The sequence below is a fragment of the Herpailurus yagouaroundi genome, unplaced genomic scaffold (assembly GCF_014898765.1).
Source record: "Herpailurus yagouaroundi ecotype Mexico unplaced genomic scaffold, PumYag 141, whole genome shotgun sequence".
In the NCBI taxonomy this organism is placed as follows: domain Eukaryota; kingdom Metazoa; phylum Chordata; class Mammalia; order Carnivora; family Felidae; genus Herpailurus; species Herpailurus yagouaroundi.
This window is the reverse complement of record NW_024412396.1, coordinates 51,815,474-51,836,621: the sequence shown is the minus strand read 5'-3', so window position 1 is coordinate 51,836,621 and position 21,148 is coordinate 51,815,474. Positions and strand designations below refer to the sequence as shown.

Sequence of the window (21,148 nt, the reverse complement as noted above, 5' to 3'; positions counted from 1 at the left end):
ATCCTCCTAGACCTTGCCTTACATGTCCCTTCATTTGGCTGGTCCTGATTTGTATCCCTTATAATAAAACTGTAATCACAAGTATCTTGCTTTCCTGAGATCTGTGAGTCATTCTAGCAAATTATAGAATTTGGGGGTGGGAGGGTGGGTATGGGGACACCCAAATTTGCAGTCAGCCGGTCAGAAGTTCATGTGGCCCGGCGAAGCTCCAAACCTGCGGCTTGTGCCTGACATGAGTCTCAAAGGCTCTATGCCCTGAAGCCTTTGGACTCTGCACTAGCTCTGGGTGGTCAGTGTCAGAACTGCATGCAGGCCGCAGTGGTCCAGATCCACTCTGCCTCAGGCCCCAGGGAACATGCTGGACTCTCCTATCTCAACTGAAAATCCAATTCCCTCTGAAATCAAAGTTTTTGAGACTCCATTCAGGCACATATGACAGGCCAAAGAGTGAGTGTGATTTAGAACTACAGCACTGCGGAATGGAGTTCCACAATGGACCACCATTTAGCAGCTCTGTGACTTCAGGGAAGTAGGTCAACCTCTCTGAGCCTTGGTCCCCATCTCTGGAAGATGAGACTAATGACTTCTCCCCCTCGTAGAGCTGACAGGACAATTTAATGATGTAATTTATTTACAAAGAGCCTAGCATGGTCTCTCCCCATGGAAGGCACTCAATAATCATCAGCCAACTTTCCTCCTATTTTCAAACTTCCCTATACCCCAAACCCTCCCAGATTCTCTACTCTCCCTGGATAATTGTTCTGGGTGCTGGGCCCACTGGCAACATGCTGATGTTTTAGATCCCAGGGCAGGAGGGAGCCAACCATTAAACTAAAAGTGAGAAGTAACCATTACCTTGAACAAAAAGGACATTATATATTTACTTCAGTGGCTATAAAAGACACCATAAAATATAATATGCAGCATGCATCCTCATGATTAATAACAGATCTTGTAAATTATTCTCCCAGGTCCCCGGGTGCATCCAACTGGTCACTAAGAACAATTAATTCTTTCAGGAAATAAAGGGATTGAAAATCATCTCTGGTCAGCGGAAAACCTGCTTGTTGTATTATGAACAAAGAGAAGATGAGAGTTGGATTCAGGGGCTTTCTGCCCCTGTGAATGGGATGAAGTAAGATCAGAGACACTCAAACACAATTACTGCCGGTGAGCACAGGTGCTCGGTAATAGTAGGACCTGCCAAATGTGGAGTCTCTCAGGGACCTGGAGTTAGAGCAGAACTATGGGGATGACCCAGAAACAGGAGCAGATGACTGAGTGGGGGTGGGGCAGCCCTGGCCGTGGGCAACAGATGGAAGCATGGAGTCCAGACAGGAGACAAGGAGGCTCCAGAGTGGAACCCTAGCCACAGTGACTGAGGCTTACACTACAGTCTCCAGGACTGAGGGTGTCAAATGAGGAGCCGAAGGGCTAAGTCAGGATGCAATGAGTAGAATAAAGCAGGTGGAGAACCCAGAGAAACCAAAGGCAGAAGTTTCAGATGAGCCTCTGAGTTCTTGGCCTTGGGCTTCTCAACTCCTCTGACCAAAGCATCAGAGTCTTGGAAAGTAAGAAAAGCCTACATGCGGCAGGAAGCGGCCACACAGGGAAAGGCTGGAAGGATGACAGGGGCAAGATGCCAAGCAGAACACAGTGGCACAAGGCACCCAGGTCCACTCTTACCTAACGGCCAATGTGGACTCACCCCCAACCTAGAATAAAAATCCCATCAACAAAGCCCTTCCCTGCAACCCTCAAGGGGTTTTATTGAAACACAGTATATAAAACACCAAAGGGGTCACCGTGACAGCAGTGAACTCATGCCCCGGATGCCGAGCCACCTTGCTCAGGTGCAACACCTCTGGGGAGTGACAGGACAAGGAGAGGGAATCTGTTCCCAGCAAGATCAGAAACAATGCTCTCTTCCAACAAAATCAAAGCGCCCACAAGTTAAATGTAGGAATTCATGTAGGAAGTCAGTGGGATTCATGGTCCATCCTGACAACAGGAGTTGTTACCGGAAATAGGGTGACATCCAGCCCCATGGCACCCACCTAGAGTGGTGGGCCATCTCCCTGGGTCAGGGGAGAAGCCTACTGCAGGGGACAGCTTGCGGGCCCAGAGACAAGGGCTACAGCATAGGGGAGGGATTCCAGAGGTGTGAAGTATAGTGGTGCCATGGACAATGATCATGGGGCCCCAGGCCACCATGTGACAGAAATAGGGCACCTGGGTAGAGACATGACAGAGGAGTGGAGTGAAAAGTCAACTTGCCCACCACAGAATCACACTGGAAAGGGAAAGGGGACAGCAAGTCCACTCAGTATGGAGTGGGCAACAGCCAGCAAAGAAAGGCCAAGATCCAGCTGGCCAGCTTCAACCCCTTCACACGCAGAATGAGTTCATGAAGGTTGATCTGCCATAAGTTGAAGGCCTCGCTGAAAGAGATCTGGGCCCTTCTGAAGGACGAACAGGTACTCTTCTTCTTGTGCCTGCAGGACAGACAAGAAGGGAGGAGAGAACAAGAGATAAAGAGGCAAGAAGCACTCAGTATCACAACAACAGAAGATCCTGACTTAGTCAACTTACCAGGCCCCTGCCCTAGCGGATAACTCCTGGTTACATGATCATAGCACTGCTGACCCACCCAGAGACCAGAGGGACTCAACTACTCCAAAGGAACTTTCCAGATAAGTGGGGTAATAAAAGCAGCGGTTTCACAGGGCATCAAAGATCTAATGGACCCACTGGGTAGAACATTCCAATGTGTCCCTTTTTCTGGAAGGTTAGTAAATATATGCTAATCCTGAATCCCCCAAATTCAGTATAAAAGCTTTCCCAAACTTTCTGAGACTGAATCACCTGGAAACTAGGTCAGGTGGCCCTGAGAGGCTGAGGCCAGTATGGATTCAACCCAGCTCAACCTCTTCTGCACTAACAAAAGAACATGACAAAAATTGGTGCTATGATAATGACCCTTTAAGACTTGGTTCCCAGAACCCTCAAAGAATAAATCATGCTCAGACCTTTCTGTGTGCAGTCTATTTTACTATAATCTAATTCAATATCTGATCATTGGGAAAACCCAGATCATCTGAGATCTGTGTTTTCTGTATGTGGTCAACACTCCCTTCATCAATTTGCCAAAATGACCCATTCCCTGCACTGGATGGATGGGAGTTGACACCAGTCTAGGCCTCCTCTCTCAGAAGAGAAAATTCAGCCAGAGCATGGCCATTACCATGTATCTGCACACTCAGGGAGAAAGGCCTAGAACCTTCACTTCTCTAGCAATACCTCCCTGAGGAAGCACCTTCCCTCCCTCACCAATACTCCAAGGGCACTGAGGCATCTAAAAAGATCTGATATCCCAAGTGAGCCTTCTGGCGACACTTCCCTGAGTCAGGGCCACACGTGCAGGGAAAAGAACATTGGCCTTGCCGCTTAGCCGATCCTGCGGAGATGGGTCCTGGGACCAGTTAGAGATGGGATGCATGCATCAGGGTGTCCTGATTCCAAGCCCAGGGGACACTTGGATGGGACTGAGACTCTCAGAAAGCATCTCAAACTTTAGTGAAGGTAAGAATCACCTAGGGGTGCCTGGGTGGCTCAGTTGGCTAAGCGTCTGACTTTGGCTCAGGTCATGATCTCATGGCTTGTGAGTTAGAGCCCCATGTTGGAATCTGTGCTGACAGCTCAGAGCCTGGAGCCTGCTTTGGATTCTGTGTCCCTCTCTCGCTCTGCTCCTCCCCACTCATAAGCTCACGCGCGCTCTCTCTCTCTCTCTCAGGAACAAATAAAACATTTTGAAAAATTAAAAAAAAAATTACCTGGAAAGCCTGACTAGGAGGGTGAGGTCCTAAAATCCACATATTTTAAAGTACAGGTGGCTCTCTGGACCGCCCAAAAACACAGCCCGGAATCAGCGAATTCACTGGAGCTGTCTCCTGCCCCTAACTTTTCCTCCAAGGACAGGTGCAGACTAGGGAGCTCAGGCAAGGCCCTGGGGACTGGTGGGAGAAAGTGGAGGCAAATGAGACCCCTGGAGCAGGCCAGGGAGCTAGGAGGGAAGGAGAGGCCAGAGCCCACACTCACGTGGCCAGCGCTCTAATGCAGCAACGCGACATGTTGAGGAAGGAGCTGGCACTGGCACGGGTGCCCAGGGCAGCCTCAATCCCACGGAGCAAGTCATTGGTCTTGAAGATGAGCAGCATCTGGCGAGGCACGTGGTTGAGGAGCTGGCTGATCTCGGGGAGGTAGTTGGCGGCATTGTTGCGGATCTCCGAGTCCTGAAGCAGCAACAGGGAGACAGACATGGAGAGTTGGTGTGGGAAGTGGGGCTCAGGGTGGTAGGTGCCTATGGCTGAGGGGCTGCAAGGAGGCTCCAGAAGGGAGCTTCTAGCATATGGCTGCCTCGGTGCCACTAGGGAGCTCCCCAGAAGGAAGCTTAACACGGGGGCTTTGTAGTCTGACAAACCTGGATATGACATCTCACCCCAACTTCTGGCCTAGCACTGGACGCAGTACAGGAGCACATCGACAGGACCTCTGCCATTCTTGGCTCCCCAAGGTCACCAATACCGATCCTCCGAGCCCACGAGCCAGTACTGACTGGGGCAGGAAGTCTACTTCCTCATCAGCCATTTGATGAGGCTGGAGTTAGCTAGCCTCTTGGCCCAAGGGTTCATCCGTGTGAGGTGAACCAAGGCTTTTCTCACTGGCCACCAATTTGATGACAGGCCTAGAAGGAGCCCTGGAAGCTGGTGCCAGCTGAGTCATGTCCCCCATCCCTTCAGCCAAGCCCAGGCTGGTGCAGTTCATAGACCTCAGCTCCTGACCCCAACCCAACTCCAAAGTCTAGCTCTATCCCCTGCCTGACTCTGTGCCCCACCAGACACACCCAGAGCCCCACCGCCCACTCAGTGCTTGAGGTCCCGCTGCCCAAAGAGCAGGAGCCGGGGCTTACCCCATGCTGGTGTCTGAGTGTGAGGTCTGGCTTCTTTCCCTGCCCCTGAACTCTGCAGGGCTCTGAGCAAACACCTGCCCCCGGCCAGAGCCCTGAGCATGATGGTGCACTTCTGACCTCTTCTCAATCTCCAGAGAAAATGGCTGCAGGCATTAGCTCATTTAATCCTCACGATGACCCTATCAGGTAAATGTATCACCCCCGTTTGAGAAAAGGAAACCAAAGCACTGAGAAGTTAGGCAACCTGCCTGCGGGCCACAGCTAGTAAGTGGTGAGTCAGGGTTGGAATCCTTGCAGAGCCCAGGCCACCACCATCACCAGGATCTGCCTCCTCTCACCTCACAGCGGGGACCCCGACCCTGGGCAAGTCCTTTCATCTCTTAGAACCCAGGGTCCTCACCTAAAAACTGGGAATGCTGAGGCCCCCTGGGCCCACCTCCCAGTCTGACCAAGAGGGACAGCAGAGATCAGGATCGGGGAGATGCTTGGTGCTAATCCAAGTCATGACAAGGGGCGCAGCAATGCTGCCAAAGGCTTCCCCACACGGCCGCCTTCTGCAGCAAAAGCAGGACTCAGCCCTTTCTGGAATACGTGTGCACTGCTGATAACTGAGTAGCTGTGAAACTCGAAATGTCCCTCAGGCAGAAGCTATCAGACTGGAACATCTCAACACCAAGCCAGACACTGAGGCTGTCTGTCTCCCCACCGCCTCCCACCATAGCTGCAGGCCACCCTGCCCGAGGGTTAAGGCCAGATCAAGGCCTTGCTCACCATAGGGACCCCTCAGCAAGGTGGGGACTGACCTGGATGGAGACAGCCCCTCTCAGAGCACCTGCACCCACGCAGGCTCCCTCTAGGGGGCATCTCTTCAAGCTTGGACTATCCTGATGGTGAGTGTCTGCAGTAGACTCTGTTGGGTGCCTATGCAACAGCCATTCCTCATTCTCCTTTCTCAAAAGAACCCCATTTTTGTTCGCTTGACCCCTTGGGGCCATGTTCTTCAGGGAGGTGAGCCCCTCCCTAGCCCCAGGGTGGGGGATCTTGATTGATCTCAGCCATGGTGTGCCCTGAGCGGAATGCCTCTGCCAAGTGATTGGCTCAGGCATAGACATGAGACACAATTCTGGCCAATTGACCTAGGGGGGAGTCTTTTGAACCCTCTGGGAAAGGTTTTCTTGTTAAGGAACAATATATGAGAAGAAATGGCCCCTAATTCCCACCTCTGGACATCAATCAGGGTAATAAAGGTGTTAAGCCTGTAACTGCCACAGTCATCTTAGAACCACGAGAGTTAGCCCAGAGCCCTGAATTGCTGATCTACTCAGTTAACCAACCTGGACCCACCCACCTCCAGGCTTCTTGTTATGAAGAAAATAAATGCTTAAAGGTTTAAGCCACTTTTAGTTGGAAAAACATCTACCCTGACACAATGTTGGAGGTTACACTCATTCCCAATAAGACTAAGACTCAGAAAAATGGAACCCTTACATCTCAGAGACTGGGCTGGGGCTGGTCTGGAGCAGCTAAGTTTATTCTCTCTCTGGGTTTTCATCCAAAGTGAGGAAATGGATTCCATGTCTCCAGAACCTACACCAATACCTCTCTGTTAGATGTGGTTCCAGGACTGCAGGCCTTTATAAAAAGATGTGCAAGAAAGGATTCTTGCCCTCCAGGTACTCACCACCTAGCTGGAGAATTCACAGAAGTATACAAACAGCCACTCTCAGAGTCTAAGATGGCATGCATGTGAGTGATACAAGTATTAAGGGGCCATGTTTGGCAAAGGTGATGAACAGGAGCTTCCTTGCTGGTGCTATGGACTGAATTGTGTCCCAAATCAATATGTTGAAGTCCTAACCCGAGTGTGACTATATTTGGAGACAAGGCCTTCAAAGAGGTCAACAAAATTAAGTGACTTCATAAGGGTGAAGTGTGACTTTATATTCTAACCCAATAGGACTGATGTCCCTCAGAGAAGAAGAGAAGCCAGGAGCGTGTACACATGGAAGAAAGGCCGTGTGAGTCACGGCAAGAAGGCAGCTGTCTACAAGCCAGGAAGAGAGGCTACACCAGAAACCAATCCTGATGATAACTTGATCTTGGACTTCTGGTCTTCGGAACTGTGAGAAAATAGATTTCTGTTGCTCAAGCTACCTCATCAGTGGTATTCTACTACACCAACCCAAGCAGACTAATACATAGCATTTATGCTGGGTCTTTATAAGTGAGTAATTCATAAGAACACATATCAGGAGCACCTGGGTGGCTCAGTCCAACTTTGGCTCAGGTCACAATCTCATGGTTCACGAGTTCAAGCCCTGCATAGGGCTCTGTGCTGACAGCTCAGGGCCTGGAGCCTGTGTCGGATTCTGTGTCTCCCTCTCTCTCTGCCCTTCCCCCCACTCGTGCTCTTTCTCTCAAAAACAAAAACAAGATTTTTAAATTAAAAAAAAAAAAAAAACATGATACACCAAGTACCTACTGTGTGCCATGCAATCTTACCCATCTCTGAGGCTTTAAATACCAAGTATACCCTGAGAACTCTCAAATTTGTATTTTGAGCCTGGACTCATTCTTGGAGCTCCAAGCTTGGCTGCCCATGACACCTCCCTCTGAATGCTCTAACTACTGTCTCCTGCCCCCTAACTATGTCCTTCCCAGTCTTCCCTATGCCAGGAAGTAGCTTCACCCCCTACCCTACGCCTGACCCCAACACGTTGGGATGTAACTTTGACTCCCCGCCCTTTGCCTCCTCTCCACACCCAAGTTGACAGAAAGGCCTCCCAATCTTCCATCCAAAGTACACCCTGGCTCCGTCTGCTTCCCTCCAGCTCTGCTGCCACTAGTGAGGTCTGCGCCCCCCTCACCTCCAGCCTCCTGACCGACTGCCCCTGTGCTCGTCCTGCCCCGTCCAGAGAGGTACTTAAAGTAAAAACTCTGGGCACATCCTTCTCCTGCTTGACACCTGCTTTGCTTTGTACTGAGAACTAATCCGAACCTCTTCCCATGGCTTATGAGACCCCGTGTGATGCTCTCTCTGCCCGGCACCCCAAATTCTTCCCATTCCAGCACCCACCTCCCCACAATCCAGACCATGCTGACGCTTTCTCCTCCTGCTCTGCGGCATTGTGTGCCCTCTGCCTGGAATGCTTTCTCCAAGCTCTGCCTTGGCTGCTGCTTTTCTTGTCCTCCAGAACTCAGATGTCAGCTCCCAGCAAGATCTCTGAGCACCCAGTCTACAGCACCCCCATTACTCACCCCACCTGTTGCCTCCTGTACCCGTAACCTGCAATTATTCCATTTACCTGTTTGTTCACTTGTTTACTGTCTGTCTCCCTCAATCACAGTGCAAATTACATGGAAGGCCTGTCTGTTCATCTTTGGATCCCCAGCACCTAGTTTAGGTTCCAGCAAAAACAAATGTTTGTTCAATGAACAAACTTCAGGAACTATGGGCAGGCACTTTACATGCATTATCAATAAAGCATCCCTGAAATTATCATCCCTATTTAACAAAGGAAGGAGATGGTCTCACTTCCAAGATAATGAGCTTTAAAGCCACACAAGCCTGGGGCAGCTGACAGTCAACGCTGCCACCAAGCTTGAGGGGGAATGATGTCAATTTGCAGGAAAACAGAGCCAAGAGACAGGAGAGGTGGTCTTTTTGGTGACGACATTTGAGATTCCATCCAGCCATTCCTAAAGGCCCCCATCACAAGGCAGCTTAGGGAGGACTGTGAGTCTCCAAGAGGTGGCAAGAACCATCCAAGGCCATGCCACCAGGAAGAACAGGATCTGCAACTAGAATCCAGGTATATCTGACTGCACAAGCAGAACCTTGAGCAGGGGCCTCGGCTGAGCCTAAGCCCGTCCCCACACGGCTATGGGCAAGTGTGCATGGGTCCAGCAAGCTGGGAAGACAGAAGCCAATTCCATGAGAGAATGAGAAGCCTGGGAGGGAGGTGGCAGTGAGTACAGGGAGGAGGGATTCCTAGGACCAGTCTCAGCCCAGATTCCATGGGACTCTCATCTAGATCCAACAGAGAAATGAACTACAAAGCTGTTTTCGCTACACACTCAGGGAGAACAATGGGACAAGTGGCCGCGTGGGGAACTGAGGTGCTCTCCCCAGTAGGGAGCCCTACAGGAAGTTTGCAATGGGAGACCGTGCCCAGCAGGAGTCAGCTCAAGTGGAACTAGACTTATCGATGAGACAGTCCCTGGGGATTTCTAGAAGTCTTGGAGGAGAACTTGGTGGAAGCCTGAAATCTCATGTGAGCATGTTGCAGCAAAAGCCACAGCAGTCTGGGTTATACAGTCAACACGACCAGGTTGGTAAGGCCAGGAGGGATACAGTGAGACACCGTTTCCTCTCCCTCCTTGCATCCAGGGCTGCGGCTTCTCCTCCAGTATATCTCCAGTGCTGCCCACAGTCCCATTGCCACAGCCCACCAGCCCACAACCTCAGGCCCTGGGTTGGCAGGGGTCCAAAGACCATCCCTGGCCCCACCCCTTGCATTCAGGAGAAGACAGGACCAGGAGGGGACCACCCACCTCAGTGGCGGTGACCGGAGCTTGGCTGATGCCCCTGTTGACCGAGTCCCAAGACCGGGCCGTCAGCATACAGGCAAACAAGGGGTAGAGGTCCCCGGCTCCCAGGCGCTGGCTGTACTTCTTCACTCTCTCCATGTCAGTCCAAATCAGCGACTGCCAGAGGTGGCAGTAATCCAGCCGAAACTCCTCCGTAAGCACCTGTGTGGGGACAATGTGGCAGGACCTGAGCCTCCTTTCCCCACAGAAGACCTAGACCCTGGCTGGTATGATCACAGTGAAGGGGAAGACCGGGGAACTAGGGCATGACATCTGCTTCTCTCCCAAAGTTCAGCCATCCCTGAAGGCCCAAGTTCAAAGCTACTATCTGGCCAGCCTTGGTCTTGAGGGCCAGAAGCTACCAATTGCCCACTAAAATCATATTCCCCGCCTCCCTCCTACTTGGATGTGGCCCTCTGCCCGAGCTCTGACCAATGGAATGTGGCAGAAGCTCCACATCCAGCTGCCAAAAACTCTCCCACGCATACTGCTCTGAGCCCCCACTCCTGCTGCTGGAGGATGACGAGCCCACCCCCAGGGAAGCCTGTGGGGCAGAGCCTCAGTCAGCCCCTGCCTTCAGACACCTCCACCTACCCGAGACAACAATTAGATGTCTGTTGTGTCTGGGCCATCATTTGTTTGGGGGGCTGTGTCTGACAGCAGCTGGCCTACCTCAAACCAACGTACCCAATGTCAGTAAGTCTTTCAAAGGAGGCCAAGATTTTGGGAGGTGGGATCAAGGCCCTGAGGGGAGGAGTAAGAGGTCATTGGGGAAACCTCCCCAGGACCATCTGCCATAAACTCAAGATAGGCCCTGGTTCCCAGGACTGGCAGTGAACTTCCCAACTTCCAGGCAGGAGACCATGGCTCACCTGAACCCAGATGAGTCCCAAGTTCCAGAGGACAGAGTCTGGGGGTATCCAGCCCCTATCAGTTCCTGGCCCTCTTTCCCACTACACATTACGTCCTCCCTGGGGCTGAGTTACCTCCTTACCCTGAATTCCCAGCTCATCCAAGGGCAGCTCATTTCCCAGTGGGCTGGCCTGCGCTTCCCTGGGAAGCAAGGTTTTTACACCTGACAAAGCACCTGCACATACCCAGGCATATCCCCATCTACTCCCCACAGCAGCCTATAAAGGAAGCATTACCAACCTCATTCAACTGGAGAGAGCTCGTATGATGTGACTTACACAGAACAACAGCTCTAGGGGTAGGGCAGGGCCTCTCCATCTGCCCTGGATATCTGCCTCCCATGTCTGTGGCCGATCGGGAGATCAGCAACCTCTGATCCCAGGACCAGACCCTGGACTGGCTGGGTGAAAAAGGCCTCTTCTACCTGGTAGAGCCCGTGGTCCAACAGGACAATCTCTGCCCTTCCTGTGCCCGGGTGCTTCCGCACCAGCACGTTGCCAGGGTGGGGGTCGCAGTGCACAAAACCATTGACAAAGATCATCTCGCTGTATATTTTTCCCAGGTGGCGTGAAATCTGAAAGAGAAGGGAGGCAGGTGGGAGTTACACCACACGAATACCTATCTCAGAGACTTCGACACTGGCCCCTCAATCTGGTCACTTTCAAGAGGAAGGCCAGCAGTGCTGGGTGGGCCTGAGTGGTCATGGTGGGACGAATGGCTTGTGATTGTATAGTTCTTGACTTTAAGACAGCAGCTGAGTTCTAATCCAGTTATCCTCAACTTCAGCCACATATTAGAATCACCGAGAACTCAGAAGTGTTAGAGGTGGCCCCAGGCATCGGCACTTATTTTAAAGTTCCCAAGGTGACCATAATATAGAACGAGGTAGAACCACTGCTTCAAACATGCCCAAAGGCTGTAACTCCCACCCCCAACCCCTGCCCTCCACTCTTCCCCAATCCTTCTCTTCCCTATTCTCTTCTCAGGATCTTCATTCTCCCACCAAAGCTAAAGATGAGCTGGAGAGCTGGAGTGGTTGTGACCCCATCCCAACTTCCCTTTCTCCAACAAGCAGGTCTAGAGGGCTGTGGGTCAGGAATACGTTACCCTGGCACCCCCTAGAGCTGTCCCACCAGCTCTGGGATGGAGGCCCAGGAGGACCCAGAGTCACAGCCCTGCTCCCCTTTCCTTCAGGCCCCTTTCCCTTCGCGCCTCCCCGCCAGAGACCAGGGCTAATCTGATTTATGATGTCTGCACAGAAGAAATGACACTGGAGAGGCCATTTAAATCATCCTGTCACTGCTGCCCTCCATGCCGAGGCGGTCTTCTTATCTTTACTCCCTTTTTATTAAAGCTAAAAGCCTCTTCCCAGCTAGGGAACAGCTGCTGAATAGCACCAGACCTGGGCCCACAGATGGTCTGCCAATGGGTTTCCAGAGGACAAAGAGAGGCTCAACTCACAAAGCTGATGCCCCAGGACACACACTGCCCTTGACATTTCTCTCAGTCCCTGCTGGACCCCATGGTCACTAGCAAATATGTCCTAGCCAGAGGAGAGGAGCTGGGGCCCACGGGTGGGAAACACAAGAAGTAGGGTCTTAAGATGAAGGTTCAATTCCTTTCCTTTGCCTACAAAGCCCTGCACAACCAGGCCCAGCCTCCCTCCCCGGTCTTATCTCATGCCACGATACTACAGTCATGTCTGTGCTCTTTCTCTTCTCCAATGACCCTGTACCTTCCTACCTCAGGACCTTTGCACATGATAGTCCGTCTGCCAAGAGCCTTCCTCCCACCTCCCTCCCTTCACCTGGTTCACCTCTATCTTCCTCCCCACCCCAGCTCAGCATCACCTTTCTGGAGATGCCTTCCTTGACCTCCCAGCCTAGATGAGGTTCTCCTGGCATAAACTCTCATAGAACTCTGTACTATTCTTTCATGGTACCAGCACACTATTTGTGTCATTATTTGACCAATGACCATGTAGCTCACTATTATGAGCTCCTAAGATGGCAAGGACTGGCTCTATTTTGTTAAATGGCTTTATTGAGGTATAATTTACATAGCATAGACTGGTTCTACTCAGCATCCACTTGCCAATAATAAGCCAAACATGTGAATATAGGACTCTGCCTTCAACATGAATAAAACCCTTGCCTATGTTTTTTTGAGATGCTGTGGTTCCTGCCTTCATGCTTATCCTAACCCCCTTCATCTCTTCTGAATCCCAATCAATTGTAATTGGCTCCAAAATAAATCATCAAGAATCACCCTACAATAGCTGACAGCCTTATAACAGCTTTACATGTAGGTACAATTATGATCCCCATTTTGCAGATAAGAAGCTGAGACTCATCGGGGTGCAACTTATACAGAGCTAAGGACTACAGATAGGTGGAGCCAGGACCCAAGCCAGGTGTGACTCCGCAGCCTTCTAGTAACGCAGGCTCATGACGTCTGCACTTCTCAAGTGAACTCTGTGACCTTAAACAGGTTGCTGATACTCTCGGCTTCTGTACAACGGAAACAACAGTAGTGCCACTCACAAGTGAGAACATCCGGGTGCTTGGAGCCCAGTGACCCCTCCTGGGAGCCCCGTTTTTACTGACTCCTCTCAACACTCCTGGGAGAGTGGCAGACCAGGGTCCATTACATTTTTTAAGAGATGAAGACACCAGGGTTAAAGAGGTTGTCTCAAGTCCTGACACCTCTTCCGATGTCATGCTGGGGGAAATGAATGCCAGGTACTCTGCTGGCATTTGGAGGACTTTGCCCCAGGTCGGGTGCTCAGCCTCAGGCTGAGATGTCAGCTGTCCCAGGGCCACCATTTTCTGTTTCCTCGGAGGCGGGCCCAGTGGAGTTGGTCCTGGCTGAGCCGGCAAGTCCCCTTTTGAGAAGCCCTTTTGTTAGGCTCTTCGGAGCTCCATGGAGCCATGCTCTGAAAGGATGCATTTGCCAAACCAATTGCATTTAGTAAGTAATAATTCATTTTTATTCGTCAAGGATGCATATAAGGTCCAATCAGGGCTCCTGATCAGCCCAAGACAAGCAGCACAGCCAGACTGAGCTGACAGAATTCCAGCCAAAAGCAGAGAAATGACATTTCATTTAGTCTGGGCGGACCTGTCATGGGGAGATGTATGATCTCCCCTGAGCTCTCTGAAATATTGCTAATCGCTCTGGGCCCCCTATTACCACATTGAAAGATAGCCCCCGGGGATCTGGGGACTCAGGACGGGGGAGCCCTTGCCCATGAGGAGTGAGCTGCTGCCGGAGCAGGAGGAGCAAGAGGCACTGCCAACTGAAGCTCATACACATGCAGGCAAAGCCATCAAGTGGCCCCCTCCATTTCGACACCCCAGCCAGCTGCCCCTCCTTGGGTGTCTTTGCATCTGGGAGCTGTTCTTGATGTTCACCTTCACCAGATCTCACCAACAGAGACAGACAAGAGGGGAAACCAGCCTAGGCCGTCAGCTTTGCTCTGGAGCCCTCTTGGCACTGCCACTCATGGCATGGGTGACCCGAGGACAAGTCACCTGCCTTCTCAGTCCGGGTCTAAGTTCCCCTAGCTGTCAAGTGGAACTAATTCCAGCTGCTCTGCTTCCTCCCAGGGTAACCTCGACATTCAAGGTCAAAATGTGACCGCATCTGGGAAAGCACTTTGTATACCACACTATATACTATACCATACACTATGTGTCTGCTAGATCTGCATAGACCTCAAGGTGCTTCATACTACAGAAGACACACAAATGTGTTTGCTGTGATGTGGCAGCTTATGATCTAAGACTTGGAGAAAAAAAAACGTAACCATTATCACTTTGATCAAAGTTTCATTTTCAAAAGGCTAAAAACATAACTCATAAGAATATAGGATGAATACATGTCAAAGATTGTTCACCTCGCCAATAGAGGAGCACACAAAAAGAGCAGGTTCAGAGAATTTCGAGGGACTGGGTATTTATGGGAACTTAAACAGGAATAAGAGACTGAGATTCCTGGATTAGATATAAAACTGGTTATTGCTCTACAGAGCAGTAAGGAAATCGTAACCTTTGAGGTTATCTTTTCCCCTGGGCAGAAATTATTTGCATATCTCTACAGGATAAGATCTACAGGTTGACATACGACTTCAGTCTGAGCCCCTAATTAATTGTCAACAGCAGAATCAAACAAAAGTACATTTCTCTAGATATTAAAAAGCCCTCAGTGGGCTGCCTGCACAATACCCAAGGAGGACTGTGAAAGGACACATTGCGCACTCTTGCCCTTAATTTCTAAATTTTGGGTAATTTTTCTTAACATCTGTCAGAGTTTCAGTAAATACTGCCTTGGCACCATTTTGCCCAGAGAACGGCAGCCAGCCCCCCCTCTTACTCAGAGACACCGAGGATCCCAGAAGAAACCTAAGGCCATCGCTGGGCACACAACCCTCTCTCCCATCCCCTTTCCATAATAATTTAGCTATGTCTTGTGATTAAGAGCAAACAAATATAAATACTGCATTGAACATGGGGATGCAGGTATCTCTTCCAGATACTGACTTAATTTCCTTCACGTATATACCCAGAAGTGAACTGCTGAATCATACGGTCATTTTATTTTTACTTTTTGGAGGAACCTCCACACTGTTTTCCACAGTGGCTGCACCAATCTGCAGTCCCACCAACAGCAGACAAGCGTCCCCTTTCCTCCACATGCTCACCAACAAACACTTCGCTCTCTTAGCTTCTCAATGCCCGTTCCAACCGGTGTGAGGTGATATCTCCTTGTGGTTTAGGTTTGCATTTCCCTGACGACGAGTGATGCTGAGCACCTTTTCATGTACCAGTTGGCCACGTGTATGTCTCCTTTGCAAAAATGTTCAGTTCCTCTAAGGCTGCCCCCTGCCCTGTGACAGTGGCATTTGCATAAAGACAAGGAAATGCCATCTTCTTAGAATGGTAACAGCTAACACTCTATGCCAGGCACCATTCCAGGCACTTTCCATGGACTCACAGCCATCCTCTGTAGGAGACAAGTGGAGGAAGAAATACATAAAAAAGGAAAGAAGCTTGGCCGCCCAGCCAGCAGTTCGTGAAACCAAGCTCCAAACCCAGGTGGTCTGGGTCCAGGGAACAAGCTGTCAATCACCTCGCTATACTCCTCCTCCACTCACAGGGAAGCCCCTAAAGGCAGGGGCTGCAGCAAAACCCTCTGAAGGTCCTCACAGCATCCAAGAAGGCATTCCATTTGGAGAAAAGAGTCTCAGAGGGAAATCCAGGACTGCTTCTCTAACCAAAAAACTGTTAACTAAAGCCATAGTATAGCTCTTTTTAGAAAAAAAGTCAGTGACAAGTCTTTTAATTGTTCCATGTAAATAGAATGTCCATTCATGTAAGTGACTTTAGTAATTACTCAATGCCTTTATTCCCTGACAGTGGGGAGGTTAAAAAAAAAAAAAAAAACAGGAGTCTATAAAAAGGCTGAGTAAAGAATTAATTTAGTAAATAATATTTAAATCAAGGAGTTATTTTTGGATTTTTCTCAAAACTTGAATTGGCTGAAAGTGCTTTAATTATTCTATAATTGCAAGGATTAATTTATTCCCACCCCCAAGGGAACGTCTATTTATGTTCTTGGGGGTGTCATACAAGCAAGGCCAAGAACTCTCAAAGAAACAGGAGGCTGGTGTTGCAGGATATTAATAATCACGTAAGTAGCCCAATATTAACTATAAAGAGGTTAATAATTCAAACTCTCCTTGCTCTCTGTCAGTTTATGGCCAGGCTTCTTGAGAGCCTGAAAGACCAGACCAGACCACTGCCTACAGAATTTTACTCTCCACCCTTACGCTGCCCTGGGAACCTCCCTGGGGACCCATAAACCTCAGATTATCTGCTGTTGCCCAGTGAGGCCAAATCTATCCATGGAGAGGGTCCATCTTGGACGAGCCAACATTGAGATGAAATCCCTAAATGTGAAGACATGGGGAGCCTCTCCAACCACAGAGGTGGTGAGTGGGTTAATTAGAGGCAGCTGGGGGAGTTACTCTAATTTTGGAGCCTGGCAAAAGCTTCTCTGGGTTACACATCACCTGAGAGCCAGGACAGGGGGTATCCCCAAGGCCAGTAAGGGTCTCCCGGCCAGACAGGTTCAAATGATCACAGCGACCAGAGGGACTGAGTCCTAGGGGCTAGGACTATTGAAGACACAGTTAAGGAAGAGCTGTCGACATCTGACATCCCCTGCCTTGGGCACAGTGCACTCCAGAGAAATATTTCCACATCCTTCCACCTTACCTGTGTCAATAGAAGAAATGGGGAAAGGGTTTCTTCCCTACACATTTCCTCTTTCCGGCAACTATTTGACCACTAGTGCCACAGAGGGGGCTGAGGGTTGGAATTCCAGCATAAAAACAACTTCTATTGAGCATGTGCTGTGGGCACTACACCCAACGCTTCATGTTTCAATCATCAAACAATCCTATGGGTTATTCTCCTGCACCCCACTTTACAAGAGGCAGCTAGGGCTTCCAAAGGGTGACTGGCTTCACCAAGGCAGCATGGTTCGTAAGTAGCAGAGCTGGTACCAGAATCCAGGAAGGCCGACTCCACTCCTAACACCCCTGCTGTTGGGGAGAGAAATCTCCAGGAACCTGTCTCATGCACCTGTATCTCTCTAACATCCCCTATGCTTCTCAAGATTCGGTCTGACAAGTTATGGAGTTCTGTATGTGGACGATGGGAGGAGGTGATTTCTTTCTAGTGATTTCAGTAAGTAGGGTCCTTGGTGCCTCTTCAGCCTTGCTTCCCTGGTCCTCTAAGCACCTCCTAACATAGAGCCAAAGGTCCACTGAGTGTGGTATTCACCACAGGGAAACTGGGGGACTAACTGCAGTCTGGCGTTTACAGATGGGGAGTCACCATTTGCTCAGTCGATGACCACCGCTCATTTTCCAAGTCTACATACCCAGGACAACAGAGGAAGATGGAAAGGAGGGGCGCAAAGAACATTCTCAGGAAGACATGCCTCTGTGAATAATGATACCATAAATTATGAATGATTTTTTTACAAACTTCACAGCCCGCAGTCTGCACAAGAACCCTGTGAAGTAAGTACCGGTGTGACACCACCTGCACAGAGGTGGAAAATCAGAGTTTAAGTAACTTACCCAAGGGCACCTGACCAACAAATGGCAGAGTCAGGCACAACCCCGGGGTGCCGCTACTTTGAAACCCTCTGCGCCTCCCACCACAGCGCCCAGCCTCAGTGAGGCCTCGCCCAGCACCACCTTCTCCCACACGCTGTGCCCACCTCGGGTACAGCACCGATGCGCAGTGCCTGCACACAGTAGGTGCGTGATACACGTCTGCCGAAAGACACAGCTGAGACCCTTTCACGGCTCCCAGCATGACAGGGGATGGGTTTTAAAACTGCTGGAAGGAAGAAGCACAGCCAGGGGTTCTGGCTAAATGTGGCAGACTGAATCCATGCACTGACTCCACTCCATCCCCAACCCCACTAAAATGACTAACAGAAACCATACAAAGAGCCCCCAACAACAGGGCAGAGAAAAGGAGATGAGCAAGACTGTGCTGCCAGAGGGGGAGCAGACAGCTACTGAGAACGGGCTTAGGACAACAAGGGACCCTAAGCTGGCAAGGGGGGCGCTTGATGTCTGCCCCAAGCCCACAGAGGCTCAGCGACTGAGGGCCCCTGACACCTCTGTAAACAGGAGTTGGGGTCTTGAAAAAGGAGGATTTGTGGGAAGGCTTCCAGAGAGCTGAACCCCAGATCCCGACCCGCCCCGCCACCTTTGACTCAAGGCAAGATTTACTTTCCGGAGAGGCAAAAAGACAGGCTCTGGGGGCCACACAACATACCCAGAGGGCCATCCCAAGGACAGAGGACTGAATCGAAGTCAACAAAACGAGCACTGGGAGCCCCCTGCCCTCTTCCCCCAGCTGGCTCCCAGGCATCTCTCGCAAGCCCCCCATCCCTGCACCCACCCCCACTCCTGGCAGACACAAGACGTCTGCTTGCCGGGCCCCCACGCCCCATCCCCACCACCCCCAACCTCCCAACTTTGTCACCTTTCTCTCAGCTAATTTCACACAAATTCAATTAAGCCTCAGCCCAGGCAGGGTCTTAAACACACACTCACTGAAATCCAATTAACCTTCGATAAAAGGTCTGCAATCAATAGTCGTCCTTTGGTTTGAGGAGGCTCCATCCAGCCTAGGAAAGCATGCTCCTGCTCGACCTTTACTTTTAATAAAATCAATGACAGTCACTGTCACCAGCTCTTAATGTGACTGGCAAATATGATCAGCAGGTCAGGCCCTCGGTAATGTGCTGTTTCTGGGTGCAGAGACTAAAACAAAAGAGGGCCCCTGCAGGCTGCTGGCCCCCCAGGGCCTCGTGCTCTCCAGGTGAGCGAGCACACCTGGGCAGGCTGCCTCGTGCCTGGAGGCTGGCCTGGTGGCGGGTGGTGGGTGGCTGCTGGGCTCTAGTCAGCATCTGAACCACCTGAAGTTTGCTGAAACGCAGATTCTTGCAACCCTTTCCACTCCAGATTCTGGAATAAATCTGGGGTGGAGCAGGCATCTGTATTGTAAAATAAGCTCCCCCTGGTGATTCTGAAATAGATGGGTGAAGTCTTAGCTCCCCAGCAAGCCAGGAATCACTGCTGTGTAAAATATTCAAGCGGGACGTACCCTTCAAGCCCAGCCAATCCAATGCCTTCCGCAAGAAAACTGAGGCCCAGAGAGGGGAAGTGATTTGTCCAAGGTCACACAGCAAGCCACTGGCAGAGCTAGAGCTTGGACTTAGGTCTTCTGCCTCCGAACCTGGTGTTTCTCTACCTGAGTCTATCGGATACTGGCTACTAAGACTGGTCTTCAGGTTGTCACATGCTAGGCTCAGCTAGGTTGGGATGCTGCAGGGTGAGGGGCCTCTCCAAAGTGGAGCGGGGCTGACCCGGTAAGCGGCTGGGGGTCTGGAGTCATCCCCATCCACCTGCAAAGCGATTCCTTCTACAGCCACTTCCTGAGCCCCAACTCCAAGCTGAGGAACCTGCCTGTGGCAGCCGAGATGCCACTAAACACCCTAGTGCCCAGGATACGGAGTGAGATGTTTGCCCTGTATCACTTCTATCCCTTGTACTTCCCTGTCCGAGGAACACTCCTAGCCAGGCTGTCCTATGGAGGGCTTCACTCCAGGACCAGCCCACGGAGCTCCACAGTCCTCAGGAGACTTCAGAACCTCGGAAGTCCGTTAGAAGAGGCTTCAGGAACGTGGAGTCTTCAAACCACATGCACACAAACACACACACACCTTCACCCCCACTAGTGTTCCATGCGGCCTGTGGCTCTGATGCTGCTTGGTAAGAGACACAACAGATTATTTTCTGTAAAGTAGGGCCTGTCCCCGGTCTTCTCCCAATATCACCGATGGTCAGTGACAGCACAGTAGAGCACATGGGCCACCACCCACTGCCCAGCCTGAGTTCTCTGGAGACGTATTTAATGACAACATCTCAGAATACTAAAGACACTCCCAGATCATGCAGACCCCAGACGCCAGGGGCAGGGGACTGAGGAATTAAGTAAACAAGACAGTGTGGTACTATTGCAAGGATGGACCAATAGACCAATGGAAGAGAACACAGCTTCCAGAAAAGACCCACAGGTGACTGACGGCAAAAGACTACACTGTGTGATTCCGCGTATATGAACTTCGGCGGTGAGTGGAAGTGACCTCTGGTGACAGAGTCAGAAAGGCAATTCTGGTGAGGGTGAGGGAGCCCGCCAGAGGGCTAGAAACAATTTGCATCTTTATCTGGCTGGAGATTACATGGGAAATCCATGTGGAAACGATGGAAGTGTGCCATCCAGATCTGGGAGCTTCCCTCTCTGGGTCTCCCGATTCCTCACCTGTAAATACAGACACACTAAGCCGTCTCTCCTAAGTTTACAATGTAGAAAGGGCCTGGCACAGGGATGGTAAACGCTAATGGTATAAGGAGGTAAAGGAAGAAAGGATAGCGCCCCATGATGGTAATAATCAACTACCAACTTGGAGCATCAACCAGACATCAGGCGTGATGCTCAGCCCTGCTCACGCACTGCTTATCTCCTCATCTCTCTAAAAACGGAACAATGTTTACATGAAATGGAAAAAACCGTGCCTGACGTGAGTTAAAGGGAGAAGGGTTGCATTCAGATAGTGCCTGTGTGGTGGACAGAGCTTCTCAGTCAGTTCTACACCTCCTTCTCCAAGGAGTTACTGATGCGGCCGTCACCCGGCTGGCCCTGGTTCCACCGCAGCCCCAGGCCCATCCCCGAGAGGGGGAAGGAGAAGGTGGAGGAGCAAAGACTTTGATGTCCTACAGAACTGTGTTCAAACGGCTGGGCTCTGTCCCCACTAGCTGTGTGAGGTTGGACAAGTCATTTGACCTCTCTGAGCTTTAGCTTTCTCATCCATAAATGGGGTTATGGTCTCTCATCTCACCCTTGACAAGACAGCTGTAAGGAGCAGAGACGACATGTGTCACGTGCCTGGCACATCTTAGTTGCTTATAATTATTATTACTGCTGTTGTTTTCCCCAAATCACTCTGATACCAGCCTGCCCCACTCTGCATGTCCACAGAGAACAAAACCCCAACGCTCTACCCCAGCCCTGCCTCACAGAGGCT

At 50.7% G+C, this 21,148-nt stretch overlaps 1 protein-coding gene across 3 annotated transcripts in view; it reads right to left on the bottom strand.

The window, feature by feature from the left end:
- Positions 1-851: 851 nt before the first annotated feature.
- The window catches only part of ADCK1 (aarF domain containing kinase 1), a 125,741-nt gene continuing 105,444 nt past the window's right edge, over positions 852-21,148 (bottom strand). For all 3 annotated transcript variants that reach the window (XM_040477862.1, XM_040477863.1, XM_040477864.1), the window contains 4 exons: positions 10,896-11,045; positions 9,524-9,721; positions 4,099-4,292; positions 852-2,495 (listed from right to left, as the gene is read on the bottom strand). In XM_040477862.1, coding sequence (XP_040333796.1) covers positions 2,324-2,495; positions 4,099-4,292; positions 9,524-9,721; positions 10,896-11,045 — 714 coding nt within the window. In that variant the 3' untranslated portion in view covers positions 852-2,323. The remainder of the gene's footprint in view (positions 2,496-4,098; positions 4,293-9,523; positions 9,722-10,895; positions 11,046-21,148) is intronic.